The sequence below is a fragment of the Calypte anna genome, chromosome 3 (assembly GCF_003957555.1).
Source record: "Calypte anna isolate BGI_N300 chromosome 3, bCalAnn1_v1.p, whole genome shotgun sequence".
NCBI lineage: Eukaryota > Metazoa > Chordata > Aves > Apodiformes > Trochilidae > Calypte > Calypte anna.
In genome coordinates this window covers 21,523,880-21,542,421 of record NC_044246.1, presented here as the reverse complement: position 1 = coordinate 21,542,421, position 18,542 = coordinate 21,523,880, and the positions used below count along the sequence as shown (strand labels likewise).

Below are 18,542 nucleotides of genomic sequence, written 5' to 3'. Positions count from 1 at the left end.
CTTAAAAGTTGGCCTTGGGCTGTCTCTCAGATCTGGGTATTTGGATTTAAGCCGATAATCCATACCAAGGTACCTAAAAAGAAGTGGCCTGGTTTTCTATGAATTAAGTTCACATCCTTCTAAAGTTTGTTAGTTTGAAAATCAGGACATGGCTCTGGAATTGGTTGGATTGCTGCAGGCAGATTTGGCTACATGAGCTTAAGCCTCAAACTTAAAATAACAACAATGCTTTCTTCTGAATGACTGTTGCAAGTTAGATTTCAGTGGTGAAAAAAAGTTATACACACGGTTTAGCTGATCATCAAAGATGCTGAGGATGCTGGTGGTGTCACTTGTTGAGCACATCTAGAAGCTAAGGCCCATAAAGATGTTTTAGTTCCCATGTTTTTCAAATGGTTAGTGCTAAAAAGGTGCAGCAAATTCTGTTCCTAGTAATAGGCAAGTGATTTTTGAGTCTGTTGGTTTATCCTGAGCTTAGCTGTGCATGTGAGAAGAGGAAAGTTTGCTTTTTCTCACAGTGTTATATAGAGGGGGGGAAAGCTCCCCAGTGATAGAAGCACATAATACGGGTCCAAAAGATTCACTTAGAAGTGAAAAAGAAAAATGCAAACTAAATAAATCTGTATTAAATTGTATATATTTAAACATTTTCTTTAAAGAGGTCTTTACTTTCAATATAGTTTTTAATACCTACATTTACATTTGCAGGCAGCAGAGATATCTTTATCTAGAACAGCATTTGCAATGTCACAAGAAAGTATATTTAAGTTTGGACAAGTGATATATTACATGTAATATTTTACAAAGCAGTCATATAACAATCTTGTAGTAGTAGTCATAAGATGTTACATAGATCTTCATTAACCAGGAGCCTGTAATTTAGACAGAATTAGCATATACACTGGTTTTATTTGTATGAAACCATTCTTCCAGGACTATTCTTCATGAATCTGTCTCACATGGTTTCTCTACCTGCCTAACACTATGAGACCCTTGCTCTGGGGAGTGGCATCTCCAATGTGGCATTGTAAAAATAAGTTGACAGTTTGTTATGTCACTTTAGCAATAGACTGGGAAAAAAAAAAAAAAAAAAAAAAAAAAAGCCCACAAATACTTGGAGAGTCCTGTCTAAAGCAACGGCCTAAGCCAGATTTCTAGGGCAGCAATAAATCACAATCTCTTTGAAAAATCAGATGTCTAGACAAGTGACCAGTATAGATCACAGCACACTTAAGCCTCACAAGGTAAAACTGTATTAATTAATCCCTGTAATGCAGCTCCTATCCATCTGTGACTCTTCTCTGATACAAGTGGCCACATTGTGGGCCACCTTGCAATCCTGTTCTTCTCTAACCAGCTAGACCAGCTGAGAGGAGCAGCTGGTTGTAGTGGTCTTACCAAGCAGGAAGGAGTTGGTCTGCTTTGTACAGTTCTGCTGTGCAGAGTGTCCCTCAGCAAAGCAATATGTGATAGGCTGTGGTGAATAGCAAGTTGGCTTTTATGTTAGTGCCCTTGGTCTAGTCGGTCTTACACCCAAAACAACAGAGTTGGCTTTTTAATTGATTGTTGTAATTAAATTTGTTATTGCAACTGAAGTGAAAAGGTTTAACCGGCTTTGAGAAAGTGAAAGGATGCCACAAATACCTGTCAAAATCAAACCTGGGGTGCAGATGGCCTCAAGCAGCCTGGCCACCGAGGCACAGACTACAGCTTAATGTATGGGCTCATCCCTACGTGTCCCACTGTGAGCTGGTCTGTCAGTTCTAGAAGGAGCCTGAACAAAAGCCAGGGGAACTGAGTGCTGCTGGGGCAAGTGCAGGAGTGATTGAGAATGAAAACTTCTCAATTAGGCAATTAGGCAGCTGCAGACATGGCTTCATCCAAAAGCTGGTCACCAGCCTGGTGGAAGGGACCTGCCAAGAAAACTCTCCCAGGTGCACCACAGAGAAGTAGAGGTTTTGCACAGCTGGAGGGAAAATAAGAGTGGTGCCTGGCTTGTGGCTGGGGGGCTGAGATGTCTGCAACACATTGGGTGTGAGGTTGGGGTTTTCTGTCTTGGGTTCCTTCCCCTGTAGCTGAATTTATCTGGCATCTGCAGGTAAGCTTGCCAGGATGCTCTGTACTCTTACTAGAGGACACACACCACAGAAAACTCTTTCCACTTTTTATTACAACCTTGTGTATGAGAACAGGGTCCTCTAGTACCACAGTATGTTTGGAGAGATGCAGCATATGCAAAATGTGCCATTCCATTGACTTAAAAGATAAAATGAAGTAATGAAGGGGATCCTATCACTGATGTGGAAAAATAAAACTTACAAAATTTTGCACACCGGGGGCTGATTGAAACTTCCTTTTCCCTGTCATCACAGTCTTGAGACTTGACATACTTGCAGACAAATGGTGTCCATTTGCTAGGACACTGGAGAACATTTAAAGTGTTAGTTGTACCTGGCTTCTTTATTTTTCCTTGGTTTAAAAATAGGCTTGAATGTTCTGTAGCAAGCTATGGGATATACTTTTTAAATTGTCCAGAATAATTATAACTGGCACATGCTCGCAGCATTGATTCCTGCCATTAGGAGAGGAATCTTCTAAGCTTCTGCTTGTTTAAATACAGGGTGAAGCAGAAGTCTACAATACACCCTTTCAGCATATACTGGCTGGAAAAAAATCCCTGAGAAACAGAAAACAAATCTTACCTTAGTGTTGCTTTCCTGATACTCGTGCTGCTTTGTCAGTTACAATTTTTGCTTAGTATGTAAATTGTCAGTGTAAGCTGTCATTTTGTTCTATGTACATCTTAAGAATACAACAGAAAACACCATTGCTTAGCACATAAACAAAAATCACAGTATATGAGAGGCTTGTCAAAATACCTGAATACTAAGTTATTTACAATTCTGGAAATCTTTCCTTTGACTTCTAGCATGTTACTCCCCAATAAACCAGTGTGTTGGTCTTTAAAAGTTGATGTGAAGCATGCTGATAAAACAAATTGAGCAAAAAAATATTAACTTTTCAAAGTCCATTTGTAGTTTCAAAATAAGATGAAACAGATCACTGTGTGATGCCAGCAATTTTCTCTTTAACTTTTTTTTTTTTTCTTTTTTTCTTTTTAATAAACTAACTGGCCCTGATAAGGGAACACATGCATATTGCAAGTCCTAGTGGGGTCATTTTCTCCAGAAGTTACGAATACGTTGTACTCACTTTGTGGAAATACGTATTATCCCAAGGTGCACTATGTTGGATACTCTCACATACAAAAAAGCACGAGTAGAAACGTGTATTCTGATGGTTAATACAGAGCTTTTAAAACGTAGATATTCACAATCCTCAGGTTTTTTTTTATTCCTCTCTGATGAAAAGTCCGCATCAATCAGCAGCTCAACTGACTGTGGCGACGGTTTGTGTCTTCCCACCGTCCTCTCCTCCGCCCCCTTCGGCATCTGCTTCCACCTGATTGAACTTACCAATCTTTTTCAAATTCTCCAGGGCAGACCTCAAAGTGTCTTTCAGGCTGTTCTCCAGGACCCAACCTTCACTTTCGCATTCAGGGTCTTCAGGATTTGCGATGCTCTCCAGAGAGGTGTGCAGCAGACGCAAGCCGACAGTCACGGCCATCTGCAGCGTGCGATGGAGAAGACAGAGGGTGTCAGGCAAACCAAGACAGAGGGTGTCAGGCAAACCTTTGTACCCTTGGCCATGTCTTTGCCACCCTCTGCTATCAGCAGTCTGGGCTGACAGCGTGAACAAAATGCCAAAGGCACGAAACAGGTACAGCTTAAGGGCTTTGGGAATCCTCTGCACGGGAGGACATCCTGAGCAGCTGCCCCTCCGGATGGCTGAGAGGGGTGAGGAGGAGCTGGCGGGAGGAAACTTCTCCTCAGAAGTAGGAACAGAGAGGGTGGAGGTCTGAAATCAGTGAGTGCCTCGGGAAGTGTGACAGTTGTTAAGCAATGGGTGGATGCATCACCTTAGGAAGGGAACAGCAACTTTGTGTGTCCATGTGCAGAAGGCCGTGAACCCCTTCACAGGCTAGATGCCTCTTGAGAGAGATTTTAATAAAATACTCCCTCTCCTGTACACTAGATGTACATAAAGCTGGATGTATGTGCCACAACCTGCTCTGATACCATCTGCTTTATCTTAACTCTAAATATTTTTACTGCACATTGACCTTAATGTGTTTGGCAAGAGTATTAATCTGATCAAGGAGATATTAATGAATCAGCGTTTGTGTTGAACAGAGCAGCATTAGGATTTGAGCCATCAGCTTCACTACTTCAAATTCTGATTTTGTTTTTATATAGGCATGTGCAACCAAGGCAGGAGGTGGTCTGTCTCTTGCTGGTTCCATCCAAACAAAATTTCTATTTCTGATAAAAAACTTACCAGCCTCAATAAGCCCTGACTGAGACTTCCTCTACTGTATTATGCTGATGTAGCACCCCTGCCACCAGCAACACCCCAAACCTGCCTCCAGATAGAATGTTTTTAGCCAGTCTCCTTCCTTCTGACACTGTTCAGGGCAATCTGACTTCCACCATTGCAGTACTTATGAAGAAAAGGGATTGATCTGTGAAGTAAAGAAAGAAAAGGCAGCACCCAGAAGAACCAGTCTGATGAGAGGGAAAAGCAGGTGTTCAGGACAGGGGAGGAAAATACTGATTTAGTCTTGTGTGTGTGAGGCAGAGCTAACAAGACCACTTATTTCTGCTAATAACCTCTTAGAATTTGTTCTGTAAGGGAAGTAGGATGCCTCTGTTACCCTACCCAGATTCCCAAGGAAGTGATTACCTCTGTCCTTCCTAAACCCTAATGATTCAAGAGGTCAGCACCCCTCTGTGTTGCTTACCTGGTGGCACAGGTGAGGCCCACGGAGAGCTTCCCCAGACCTTAGAGGTGCTGCTCTCTGTTGGGGCTTTTGAACCAGAGGTGGTGGAAGCTTGTGAAGTGTCATGCAGGATTAGAGCATCGGGTAGCTAGGCAGATCTGAAGCAGAGATTCAGCCACATAGCATGGCTAATGGCCAAATTCACATTTGTTTTTAGACTTAACCATAGGTTACCCTCAGAATTTTCAGATGTTGAAGCCTTCACTCAAGACCAGAAAGAAAATAACATTGTTAAAACAAACAAGCTTCCTCAAATTCTTCCACATCCAAAGGGAAGTTTTCATCCTGTTTGCCATAGGAACCTTCAAAGAAGGTTTTAATGTCCCTGAATCTGGAAACAGTCTCATTTTGTTGTAGATCTAACCAATAATGTGATGGCTTAAAACAGGTGAAACATTATTCTTTAAAGGTCACAAGAAGTGACAAATCACATCCTATTAATCTTGAGATTTAAACTCTTTAACATCTTCCTTTCAACCTGAGTCCCTGTTTTGCTGTTCTCAGTCATGGGACTAATATCTTTCCTATTACTGCCTGTTGCAAGTAAAGATTAAGACTGGGTGAAAAGATGGACTCCAGTTGCCCTCTACTTGTGCTACCTCACTGTATGTCAGCAGCAGCCTTTTTTTGTGACTGACTTCCTAAATCCCACAGCAAAATTAGCTGTACTTCCAGGCTTCCTGGGTGGCTCTAAGTCACTAAATTTGCTTATGTATTATGAAAGAAAGATGCTTCTGCAGAAGGGAGCAGTCGATCTGCCCTCAGATGAGATACTGTGAAATTTTCTCTCAGTTGAAGGCTTTATGTTCTTAGATATCTTGCTCAGAAAGATTCTGGATCCCTGGGGCTGAGATCTGCTAAAAGGAGTGCAAAATACTCTGACTCTCCTCACCTCCTCTGACCTGAGCCTGCCTTCTCTGCTGGATAAGAGAGTCTGGAAAGTCGAAGACAACTATCTGGCAAATTACTCTGTTTCCTATATGACAGCATAGAGCCTCAGACTATCAGTTTTGCTCAAGTAATTTATGTTGTAAAATGCTTATCTAGCACCTTTAGTGCAGGTAGCTTTTCAATAGATCCATCTCTCCTTTTGTAGGTCTGCGCCAGGACACTTAGAGCTCCATCCAATGCACAGATGATATTATCAGCAATTTTTTAATTTTTGGAAGGCAGCTGGATATGTCTACTTCCTTAAAAAAATTCTATGTTAATGCCTCAGCACCCTTAACTTTGTAAAGATACTTTGAGGGACCTAGACAGGCTGGAGAAATGGACTGGCAGGAGTCTCATGAAGCTGAACATGAAGAAGGGCAAAGTCCTGCAGCAGGTAAGGAATAACCCCAAGCACCAGTACATGCTGGGGAGTGACCAGCTCAGCAGGAAAGGGCCTTGGGTTCTTGGTGGACACCTGAGCCAACAATGTCCCTTTGCAGTGAAGAAGGCTAATGGTACCCTGGGTTGAATTAAACAAAGTACTGCAGGTCAAGGGAGGTGATGCTCCCCTTCTACTCAGCACTGGTGAGGCTCCTGTTGGAATGCTGTGTCCAGTTCTGAACTCCCCAGCACAAGAGAGGCATGGACATGCTGGAGAGAGTCCAATGGGATGATGAAGGGACTGGAGCACATCTCCTATGATGAAAGGCTGAGAGGGAGAAGATGAGGCCTGGCTTTTTTCAGTGGTGCCCAGGGACCACATGCACAAACATAGGAGCTTCTCTTTGATCATCAGGAAACAGTTTTATAATGTGACGGTGACTGAACACTGCTACAGGTTGTCCAGAGAAGTGGCAGAGTCTCCCTCATTGGAGACACTCAAAAGCTGCCTACATGTGGTCCTGTGCCACTGGTTCCATGTGACCCTGCTTGGGCAGGAAGGGTTGGAATAGATGACCTCCAGACTTCCTTCCAACTGCAACCAGTCTGTGGCTCTAGGTTGTAGACTTGTGGTTAATCACAATCCAGCAGAGAAGGCCTGGGCATCAGGGTCCCAAAGCTGACCCTGCCTCACTGGGTGATGATTTCTCCTGTTCACTTGACAAACTGCCTTGAGAATTCTTTTCCTGTTTGTTTCCTGGAACTGTAAAGTGGCAGGAAGAACAAGGCTGTAGGGTATCTCCAAGGGTGGGTGGGTATGGCCATGCTGGGTGGTGCATCTCCCTGTGCCATGGCATGCCCAGCCCCTGGATCTGTGCCAGCAGAGCAACTGAGTTCTTTGGGAGGGTCCCTGCTCACCTACAGCCTGTGAGATAGTTTTGAAGGTTATTGGGAGTTCACCCTTAGTGTTGAGTTTTCTATCCATTGCATGGTGTGGAATGAACCTCCTCCTTGCATCTCATTGCTCTCCTGTGTTCCCATCTCCTGAAGCTCAGCACTGGGCTCTCGTGAGGCACCAGGTGTGAGATGAATCTCAGGATCTCAGCTCTCACAGTAGCTGTGACCTATTGAGAGCCCCATATTTATACAGATGAAAGACCTGGAGCATCTAAAGAACTGGCTGCTGCCCTCCTTTCCTTTTGAAATGCCCTATTCAGGGCACCCTTGAACCTCCCATTTCCTCTTTGCTGGCTGGGACAGGTCAAGAAGGCTTCCAGGCTTGCTCTGCTTGACCTTCTGCAGGGAAGCCCATCTGTTTGCTAGGGTTTAGCCTGAGGCGGCTTAGCTAGAGCATGGTGTGATCTTTTTTTGTCACCCTCATGACAGGTTGTCACTTCTGAGAAGCCTACAGCTCTTGCTAGTAAAAGCAATGTGCATAATGATGGTGGTGATAATAAGAACAGTAATAGCAACAACAACAACAATAAATTCCCGGCAAATACAACACGCTGCATTTTTTTCAAATAGAAGTCTTAATACTTCTAAATAAGCACCTAATGCAGAAACATTAAAAGTATTTGGTCTTCTTGGAGGTCCCTGTGCCCATATGGCACGTTATGTTTTTCTACAGCTGCAATGAGGGGTTCCCTCTGTCCCACTTCCCACAGGGCAGTACTAGGAGTTGGGGCCTCTGCCATGCTCCTACTCAGAATAAAATTGTTTCCTGCAATTTCAAGCAAGTTTTTATATTTCAAGGGAGGCAAAATGAACATCTGCTTCCTGCTTTGTTTCCTTCCTTCAAAGTTTGCCTTAAAAGCAAAGGGAGTTTGAGACTCAAATCTGGACCCTTTATGGTAGGATATCAGGCAAGTAATAAGTATTCCAGAGGGCAAATTAATATAACCTGGGACTGTAGTATTTCTTTAAAGAAAGAAATGCCCTTGCCCTCAGAGTCCTCTGATTACCTTGGAAAAATTTCACCTCTTATTTTAAAAAAGATTAAGAGAAAAAAGAAAAGAGAAGATCCTATTTTCATTACACCACAGATTGGGGGTACTTTGAAGAGTTAGAAATAAAATGCTGCATTTTTATCTCTGCTGTTAATGTTAATGTATCACTGTCATTAATCTCTTACAAGTCAGCAGAGGCAAGTTATAGGTTCCCAGTCATGATTTTTCACAGCTGGCATTCGTATTTCTGTGTATTTTTCCTGAGTTTTTGAATTTCCTTCTGATTTTCATACGCAGCTGAAATTCCCCTCTCTTCAAGAACTCTTTGTTGAGATATGAGCTTTTCACATGAAGTAACTTTATGGTACTTTTTCAGTTCATAATTAATTTGGATAGGTGTGTGTTTTCTAAAAATGATGTTCATTCTAGGAAGGGTGTTGCCCAGTGCTTGTATCAAAATCTAGTACTTTTTTTTTTTTTAATTATGGTAAGTTATTACTTTTTAAAATCCATCTGAAACATGTAAAATAGCCATTTGCAGCAGCATTTCAGGTGATAGGAAATGTCTGCCACACTTGGTGTCTCACAGTGAGCTGCACCCTCCCTGTTTGCCATCCTGCCCTGCACGTTCCTGCCCCTGTGCTGCTGCCAGCCCATGCCCCCTGTGTATTAGTAGTGACTAAAAACCCCAGCTAGAACACCAGACAGCTCCCAGGGGCAGAAGGACACTTTTTCCTCACATCAAATAAACTATATTTTAGCAGCAAAGCTGCACTTTGGGTTAGAGTGCCCACAAACACTTGCACTTGGGCAGTATTGGCACCCATTGGCATACACACAGTGGTTTTTGGAAGAAAAATAAAGTCAAATTAATCCTTCTGCTTCACCTAAACCACTTCTTGTGACTAAAACTATTGATGAAGCTGATCAATCCAAATGCTGCTCTGTACCTGGACACTGAGCAAAGTTCTAGGTCTCATTTTCATCACCACCCCTTAATTACACTTCCCATCCCACAAATTACTGCTGCCCCTTGATGTGCTGCTTTGTGTAATTTTATTCCCTTCAAATGGTGACAAACTTAAAATTAATACATCTGGAAGGCTGAGCCATGCCCTGCTTTTCCTTGCTCAGCACCCTGCATTTGGCAGAAAATTGATCCCTTTTTCCCTCTTGCTGTGGTACACTCAAGCCTTGCTCTGAAGGAGGGGCTCTGTAATCTAACCCCCACCCCATGCCTCCCAGCTGTGTTTCCAGCCTGGGACCTTTCAGAGTGTAGACAGATGGTCACCATTAGATGTCAAAGAACACTGGTGGATGATTTACCTTAAATAGATCTGATCTTTAACTAAAAAATCCCTGCTGGAAAACGCTCTGCCTCTCCAGAGCAAAGCAGGGCAGAGCAGAAGGAGTTACCTCAAAAAGCCAGACGAGTAGGACGATGGCACCCATGGAGCTCATCATGCTGCTGTAGTAGTGCAGGAGGGCTTCCCGGCAGCCACGGAGCCAGAGGTTGAGCTCCTCTGTTTGGTAGTCATAGCTGTAGTGAGCTGAGTTGTTGGTGACCTGGTACTGGATGCAGGGTCTCGGGGAGCTGGGGTTGCAGCAGCTGAAAGGGACACCATCCACCAGGTACCTCCCGTCCACGTTGCTTTTGATCCGACTATGGGCAAGGGCAGAGGGAAGCATGGACACACACATTAAGATATACCAGAGCAAACTTGCACAAGAAAGGAAAGCAAAGGCAACACAGATTTTCCACTGTGCCTTCTGGCATACATCCTTTCTCCGTATCACCTGTTAGCATAGCAACATTTGCCCCTGGTGTTTTTCCTCTCTGAAATCCTTTTCTATGTCAAGGTTACACTGAGGCTATAATTAACTCTTCATGATGGAAATCCTTCCTCTTGGGTCACCTCTTCAAAGAAATTAATTCTTAAGAAAAGTAAATGGCAGAGAGAAATTTCAGGAGGGGCAGTCAGAAAAGAGTGACCACAGCCCAGGGTGGAAGGGATCAGCAGAGATGACCTGAGCTTGGAAAAGGACCTACAACAGCCATAGGATCCACCATATCCAGATAGACCATTGATCCTACAAACCTAATAGCTTCTTGTTGCTAATAGCTCCAGGAAGGGGTAATGCATTCATTCTTGGTTTGGGAAGGTATTTAAAACATGAAATGTGCTTCAGGATAAGGTTGCTGAAAAATTTCTGAAGTCATTGCAGGAGATCCCCAACTATTGTTCATTTGTGACTGTGGGTGCTCTCCATAAACAACCAGTTAGTCTGGTGTCTTATGACAAGTTTAGTTAGGAGATACCTTCAAGGCAAATATTTCCACTGGCACTGCAAGAGAAGACTATAGTAAGAGGACTGTGACTCTCAAAAATGCAATTTTGCTTAGAAAATGACAAAAGAAAGAACTCCAGTGGCCAAAAAGGGAAAAAAAAAAAAAAGAAAAAAAAATCTTGAGAGCCTCTTGTAGATTTCTATATGGATAGTTTAAAGTTCTGTCACAGAAAGAGGTGATTGCAGCAGCCTGGTGAGGCAAAATTCCACTTTGCAGTCAAGATCTAAATATAATAAATGCAAAATGCAGCCGAGTTTTTATGTCTCGATGTAAAGTGTGTTCTGAATTGGGTCTCATTCCCGTTGATGTGTAAATGCTGTGCCAGTTTCAGCAGGATTGGATCAGGTCTTTATTCTACAAATAATATAAAAATTACATTGCAGTGGATGGACTCCCACCTTCCCTGGATTTAAAGAGAACTTTGCTATTGACTTCCAAGGGGCAAGAATATCCCGCCAGGAATGTGAGCAGAGATTGTGCACCACCACGTAGTTCATACCTTTAATTCACTCATTAACATCCATTTGTGGATTTTTAATGCCTTATTTTTTCCTGCCTCAGTAGTATAAAGAAATTGCCATGAGTCTCAGTGCCAAAGAAGACATTGCTTATTAAGGACAACATAACCTTGTTTTCCTGCTGTACTTTGCCCTTCCACTGCAACTGGATTAAGTTACAGCTCTCAAATCTCCATATAATGCTGGCAAGGTGAACTTATTATGATTTCAAGTAGTTAGTTATACCCATAGGCATACCTTCACAATGCAAATACTCCCTTATTATGTAGTAAATGTATTTGTTACAACCCTGCAGAGCAATAGGGTGAGCCTGGAACAGTTTTCATTTCGATGGCAGAATTCAAAACCAACCAGACCACCCAACAAGTCAAAAATAATACGCAGAGAAGCATACAAGTGAAATACCAGTTACGCAGTCAGACAGAAATCCCAAGAGATACACAAAGCTGTTTTCAAAATTACTTCAGATATTTTTAACAGAGGCAGTGTACTGAAAAGACAGATTGCTTCCAGCCTACAAGACCCGTTGTGAAACCAGAAGATGAACATTAATGACTGATGAATTCTGAAAAGAATTCTGAATAGCAACATCTTCCCCTGATACTTGATTTTTCAAAAGGTTGTGAGTATTTATGTCTAGTGCTCGTTCTTTAATTTCAAGACTTCATTTGTTCCTGTGTTTATTTTTTACTTGCCTTTACTGAGCCTAACCTGATTTTGAGATTACTGCCTCTTTGGGCACTGACATCAGAGCCATTAAGGTGTTTCTGGTCAACAATCTGTTCCAGTTTGTATAGAGGAAGCTCGTGCTGTTTTCATGTGAGGTTTAAAAAAAATAGGCACAAACATGTGGATTGAACATGGTTTTATGCAGGGGAGAACTTAAAATGCATTTGGCTACAGGGGACACTGTATAAAGACCATCAAAGAGCATTGACTCTCAATATTGTCTCAGTGCTGACGCAATGCACTAAGGGAACATTAAAGTAAAATTCTATATCTGAAGGATTTAAAACACCTGAGTTATTGGTAAAGCATTACTGTTTATATTTTTTACCACAAAATTGACCAATTGCCAATATGTGGAGTTTTAAGTGTATTAACAGTATGTATCCAGGGAAGTCTTTTTTTAGGAACTTAGTGAGTCCCATTGAAGTTGGCTTTAGGGAATACTTTTCTGTTGATTTTGAGATTAGTTATGTGTGTCTTAATGTAATGGGGTTATAAAGAGGTAAAAGACAGTAAAAATACTATTTCAACTCCCTTTACATTGCACTAAGAGTGCTAATTGCGTTTTGGTGCTTAATATTTTATGGTCTGGGTAATGTAAGAGGTATTTTTCAAGGAAGGAAACAATCTAGCTGGTTACTTGGGTTGCTTATAAAGCAAGAGCAGACTAAAAAAAAAAGCATTTATACAAAACTCCCTCTAGTCAGGGCCTGTTGGGACACACATTTCTTTAGTATAATAGCGATCAAGTAATGATACTACAGAACAGAAACCCCATCAAGTCACTTACTCTTTCACTTCCTTGGAGCTGAAGTCCAGATATCTGTTGCTGATCCACTGAATTTCAAACCAGTCTTTGTAGCCATTGTTCCCACAGCATTTGAACTCAATTTGGAGCATGTCAATGGTCTTCTTCATGAAACATCTTCCGGGGGTGTCTGTGTCCCGATAGAACTTCATGCCATTCTTGAGCCCCTGAGCCAGCGTGCTGTCCAGAGAGCCCCGCATGAGAAAGCAGATCAGAGCAACAAAGAAAATGAGTATGTTAAAGATGAAACATAGTGCCAGGTAAGGTTTCAGCAAAGGCTTCCACTTGACAAATTTAGCGGGATCCAGAGAATCGTGACAAATTTTGCCAGCAAAACCATTGAAGGCGCAGGATAATATACCCACCAATATCAAACAATTGGGCACAAAGTGGCTTTCAGAATTGTCCATCACTTCACTTCGCTTCCGGAGTTCAATTTTGAGGAACAATCCCATGCTAAAAACAAGGATTCCAGCAAACACTGAAAACCAGTTCATGAGCCATAGTCCCTGCGCTAGTTTTACCCGTTTCTTCTGATTGAATTTGACTTTCAGCACTGCCATCTTCGTAATATGAGATTTTGGAAAATATTGCTGCCTGGACCCCTCTTCTCAGCGTAAGAGACTCGAGGCAGAACCATTCAGGCGTTGGAGGAGACCCCGAAGGGCATGGTGGGAAGTGAGCCACTGCATGGTGCTTCCATCTTCAGCTCCTCCAGTCTAGATTCAAGCAAGTAAAATATTAAAAGATCCCTATTAACGATTTCACATTAATGAGAATAATGGGCAATTAACACCTACAACTATTTCTGGTGGTTCCTTCCAGGCAAAGGAGAAACGGTCTCGAGGTTTCAAATGATTTGATCTGGATCTTCAAGACGTCATTCTAATACCTTTAATCAGTTGAGCCAATTTGGAGAAATGTCTGTCAACAGATGAGTGGAAATAATCCTTCATTTTACTAGTTAGTAGATTTGTGCTTTCTTCTGATAGGCTGTTGGGCACAGTGTGAAAACCCAGGGATCCCTGCTGCCAGAAGAATAAGGGCTTTTTGAGGAAAAAGGAGGGCTCTGAGATTAAAGAAAGGCTGCTTGAAAACAAAAATACACTTCCTCCAAGTGATCCTGGTTTATTCATATCTACAGCCAAAACCACCTTCTGGTCCTTATCCTTCTGTGTTGACCTGAGATGGCATTCCGTGGCTTATGTATTCTGGAAGCAGATAAATGTGTAGTTTACAGTGACCTATAAAGCCTAAGCTTGGCATTTTTTATTTACTTCCAGGGCTTGTACCACCTCTGGGCTTTGGCAGGAGGGAAGGAGAAAGGAAAAGAAAGGAGAAACTCACTAAATAAACCCCAGGATGAAATCTAGAGATGCTTTTATAAAAAGCAAGGTGACGTGAGCAGCTTTGTTGGATAATCACCAGGGCAGGGAGGGGAACAGGGCCACCCCAGGAGAGCCAGAACTTTACACCAGGGAGGAATTGGACCCAGGAGCTGGAGCTAGGGAGGGACCCTGGGGCCACCGTCACTGTCCAGTGAAAGGGACCCCCAGGATTCTCAGGGTCTGTCAAGGGATGTGCAGCCCTGCTCAGCTTTCTCACTTAGCAGAAAGAAAAGGAGGGATGCAACCCCGTCCCTTGGGTGGCCTTCCTCCTTATGCTGCAAAGCCATTTTAGGCAAGCACGGATGCTGGGCTGTCACTCTTCCCACAGAAAAACTCTTTAGGAGTTTTCCCAGCTTTGAAACACCACCTCCTGCTTGCCCCTTGGCCTTCAGAAGTTCAGAGCTATTGGAAAATCCTGTGCTGGCTCCCCACCTGCCCCAGCAATGCCAAAATTAACCGCGGGCAACTTCAAGTGATGCAAAATTAACCTGCAGGTGCGTGGGGGCGTGGGTGCCGATGTCGCAGGGGTGAAAGGAGCAGTCCCAGGACCCTAGCCAACCCCGGGGGCTGCTGCTGAGTGCCCTGGAGGCAGCCTCTAGTGGCTGCCTGCAGCATGGCGAGACGGCTCCCCGGGACGGGGTTTAGAAGAAGGTAAGTGTGGAAAATAGTAAGAATTTTTTTTAACACCAAAACTAATAATAATAAAACCAAAAAGCCCCACAACCCACTGAGAAGCAGCATTTTGGTTGTCTGGTGCGGTGGATGCTGCTCAGTTATCATTTGAGGTCCTGGAATGAATGCTGGATGTGTCTTCAGTAAGGACAGATGCTATCAAGCTGCTACTTTTTCCTGCACTAATGGAAGTTGGGTTTTGTTTTGTTTTGTTTTGTTTGTTTTGTTGCGATGGACGTTTCCTGGCACATCCAAGGCGCTACTGCAGTGACCTGGAGAGCATCTGGCACCTGGGATTTTCCAAAACCAGGCCTTATGTTTGCATTGCTGCTGTCCTGGCATGTGAAGGGTGAGTATGTAAGAGGAAAGGAGAAAGACAAGCCTCCACCAGGGGCTATTCTCTCTACTTGCCATGAAGTGGGTGAAAAATGCTGTTTCTTAGGGCATCCTGTTTTTGTGCAAGAAATCCTATCACTGAAATAACATCTCTCCTGGCTTCTTGGCAAAATATGCCATAGCCACCTTACTGCATTTCACTGACTCCTCCTGGGCTCAGCTGGGGCACACTAAATGGTTTGGAGGGTATATTTTTCTGACAACCTGAACCGAAGTCTAGATAAATAAATCTGAAGCTATTTCTTTTCTTGTTGATGATGATGGAGTGGACTTCTAGTTTGAGTGAAAGAGACTTTTCTATGGGGTCTGTGGATTACAAAGATATACAGTGAAAGATGTTCTGCAGTGCAATTAATTGGTCAAGAAATAGTAAACCTGAACTCAGCAGATGTAAGCCTAGTACTGATCTGGATATAGGGAATTTTGTATTCAGGAGCATAGATAACAATCTGAGTATCCATCACCTTAATAATTTAACATTCAGATATACGTGATAAATCTGATGCAGCAAAACCATGTCATTGTTAGGGTGTTTTCTGTTAATTCAGGAATAAAAATGATGAAATGCAACATGTGGCGTTTGCTTTATGGGTCATTAATTCCTCCAAATTTTCTCTTCTCCTTGAGGGGTAACAAGAGGGGTCCTAACATATCACTCCTAAATAGTGAGTGTTATCTGAGAAGTGTTCACTGGTTCACCTGATGCTTATGAACAGACAGTTGGGTACTAATTAAACCTTTAGGTCTTCAGGTGGTACCTTTAAAATCACCCCAGAGAGCAATCAACACAATCAAAACAACCTAGATTTGGAAATCTAATGTTCATTTAAGCAGTTTCAGCAGCTGAATACCAGCTGGGAAGTGGCAAAAACTACCTATCTACCAAGTTAACTCACTGTGCTTGAAAGCTTTAAAGGGGTTTGGTGTGAACAAATCATATCCTATATTCTGATGCTTCTTTCAAAAAAAGAAATTAACACTTCTGAAGGTGGGGAGTGATGCTGCCTGCAAGCTTCAGCTTAAACTGGTCAGCTGTGGGATGCCTCAAGCAGAGCAACCAAGGGATGAGGAAGGTTATGGGCGATCATTGAGAAGTCTTTTGGTGTGTGGACAGTACAAAAAACAAAATGGGCTTTGCCTGCCATCTGCTTTTCTTACAAATCTTTACCTTGGCTGGGATTTATCTTTAATTGGGAAGACTACTGCTGCTTTCTACTTTGAATAGAAGAGACTAAAACTGCTTCATAGCAGGCAAAAACTAATTAGAGCAAGGATCGTTTAAGTTAATGGTCTCCTCAGAGGTTGCATATAAACTCAATTGAATGCCATTTTGGAGAAAAAAGTGGTAGAAAAAACACATTCAAAGTATTATTGATCTTCTAGAACTCAGCATTAATGTGTTCAAATTCAAAATACCATTAAAATACTATAATTTTCTATGGACAACAATGCAATATTGATACATTTCCAAAAAGCAAGAGCTGCTCACCTAAATGTAAACCACAAAATTACCAATTAATACGGGAGGGAGGAAAAAGTTCAGTTTAGCCTGGTGTGTGCTATGCAGTCAGATGCCTAGTCCTGGACCAACTGAACTTCTTCCATCTTCAGCAATATAAGATATAAAAGACAAATTGTGTTCATACAGGTATATCCTATGTGCCTAAACTATGGAAATGCTCTTAGTTGGTAAAAAAAATAATAATAATCCTGTCCTCATGATACTTTCACACTGCTCTGTGATACAAAACATGGGGCTTTCCTGGGTTCTTTTTTCTTTTCTTTCCTTAGAAGTGGTCAGGTTTCAGTGCCAAGATTAAAATGTCTTGTTTTAGCAATGATAGGAAGTTATTGTGTAGAGATAAGAGGTTTGGCTTGTAATTGTAACTGTGTGGTACAGTGCACAGGGACACTCCAGAGGAACAGTGTGATAAAATCTCTGTAACAAACTGTATGATTAATAGGTGGAGAAAAGACAGTTTTATGACTTTTTTTTTCCTTTTATGTACACAAATAGCTTAGTAGGCTATTATTTTTGAAGCACATGAGGTGACTGCAGGCCCTGAGGTTGGAAAAGGAGGCAAGTTGCTAAATTCACTGTTATGCACCCTGGGAACTGTGATTTGACCTGCTGGACCCCAAGGCTTGTAAACTACTCTGGGTCACAATGAAGGGGGCTTAGTGTGATTTTACTCTGGTTGGCTCCCAGCATTTCACCCATCCTTATCCACAGTGTAGGTAATGTGTTCAGAAAACAAGTTTTTCTTTGACTCCTGAGATGCTCATTGTATTTATTTGTATTACTGTGATACACAGGGTGTAAAAGAGTTACAAATCAATGTTTGTACTTGCAGAAGCAGGGAAGAAATATGTTGGGAATTGAAAGCAGCTTACAAAAGGCTCACAAGAGTCATTACTGCTGGAAAACATCTTGGTGCAACAAGATGGGATCCTCAAGTAAGATCCTGATGGGAAGGGAAATCTTAAATTCCACAAGTGGCACAAATTATTTTTTTTCCTTGCAATTTGTTACTTTCCTTGTATCTGATGAAACTGGCTTAACCAAAGGGAGAGATTCAATGATCCTATAAATACTAAAATAATCTTTCCTTTATTAGCATTTATTCTTTTTAAGTAGTTTGAGTGAAATAATCTTGACAACTCTACAGTCCCGACCTGCCTAAGTATCCTAAGCACCTTATTTCAAAAATACTAGTTTGAGTATGTGTCTTCCCATCTAAGAAAACAGATGCTAAGGAATTAGTTTAATAAAGAGCTGAGAAATTCTAAATACAGATTATATACATCTATCCCATAAAATGGTTATTTATATAAATATATATATATGTATGCTCACTCCTACCATGCTTTTGTTAGAAACTTAGTGAGTATATAATTCTCAGTACATTCGAGTTACCACTTTCCACGAGATTTCACTGGAAAATGGATTTTCAAATTAATAACTCTACTTGTGGGGTATCAGCTAATATTTTCTCAGTCACAAAGCATTTTACTTTCCCCCTAACCCACAAAGGCTTGGCAGAATTCTGGGAGTTATAGCACAGGTAACACGCAAGCTTGCTTGCACTGGTGTTGTCAGGAAAAAGGGTTCTGGGACACAGATGACAGCCTGCTAGTGCTTACATAATTGTGCCTTCCTTTTCCATAGGTGTTTTTAATTAAAAATGTGGACATTAATCGTTTTTGTTAAACTAATGAGATAAGAAAGGCTTGGGTGTTTCCCGTTCTTCCAGACCTGAAAGTTTTCTATACTGACAATGCCTATGAATATGCTAGCAAACATTTATAGTGTGTAACTTGGGTCACATACTACATCACAAGTGAATCTTGTTAACATCTGTTTTGAATTTATCTTAGTACCAGTCTAAATTAGGAAATTAACATTTATAAAAGGTGCATGAAAATACGGGCAACTGTGTGTATTCACAGATACATATTTAGAACTATAAATCACATGTGTTTGCCTAACAAAACTCTTTCAGACTTGCTGTTCCCAA

General features: G+C 41.9%; 1 protein-coding gene across 1 annotated transcript; it reads right to left on the bottom strand.

The window, feature by feature from the left end:
* Positions 1 to 3,390: 3,390 nt before the first annotated feature.
* Positions 3,391 to 13,434, bottom strand: PRPH2 (peripherin 2). The gene is made up of 3 exons (XM_008496542.2): positions 12,551 to 13,434; positions 9,580 to 9,826; positions 3,391 to 3,627 (listed from the first exon to the last, which is right to left on the bottom strand). The coding sequence occupies exons 1-3, from the start codon at positions 13,129 to 13,131 to the stop codon at positions 3,391 to 3,393; spliced, it is 1,065 nt and encodes a 354-aa protein (XP_008494764.1). The 5' UTR covers positions 13,132 to 13,434.
* Positions 13,435 to 18,542: the final 5,108 nt, after the last annotated feature.

What these genes read in the sequence shown, in the direction of transcription:
- PRPH2 (XM_008496542.2), bottom strand. Translation starts at nt 13,131, where the DNA reads ATGGCAGTGCTGAAAGTCAAATTCAATCAGAAGAAACGGGTAAAACTA. An exon ending in AGCTCCAAGGAAGTGAAAGA is followed by an intron (nt 9,827 to 12,550) that starts GTAAGTGACTTG and finishes CCTTGCCCATAG; the next exon opens with TCGGATCAAAAGCAACGTGG. An exon ending in TACTCGTCTGGCTTTTTGAG is followed by an intron (nt 3,628 to 9,579) that starts GTAACTCCTTCT and finishes CGCACGCTGCAG; the next exon opens with ATGGCCGTGACTGTCGGCTT.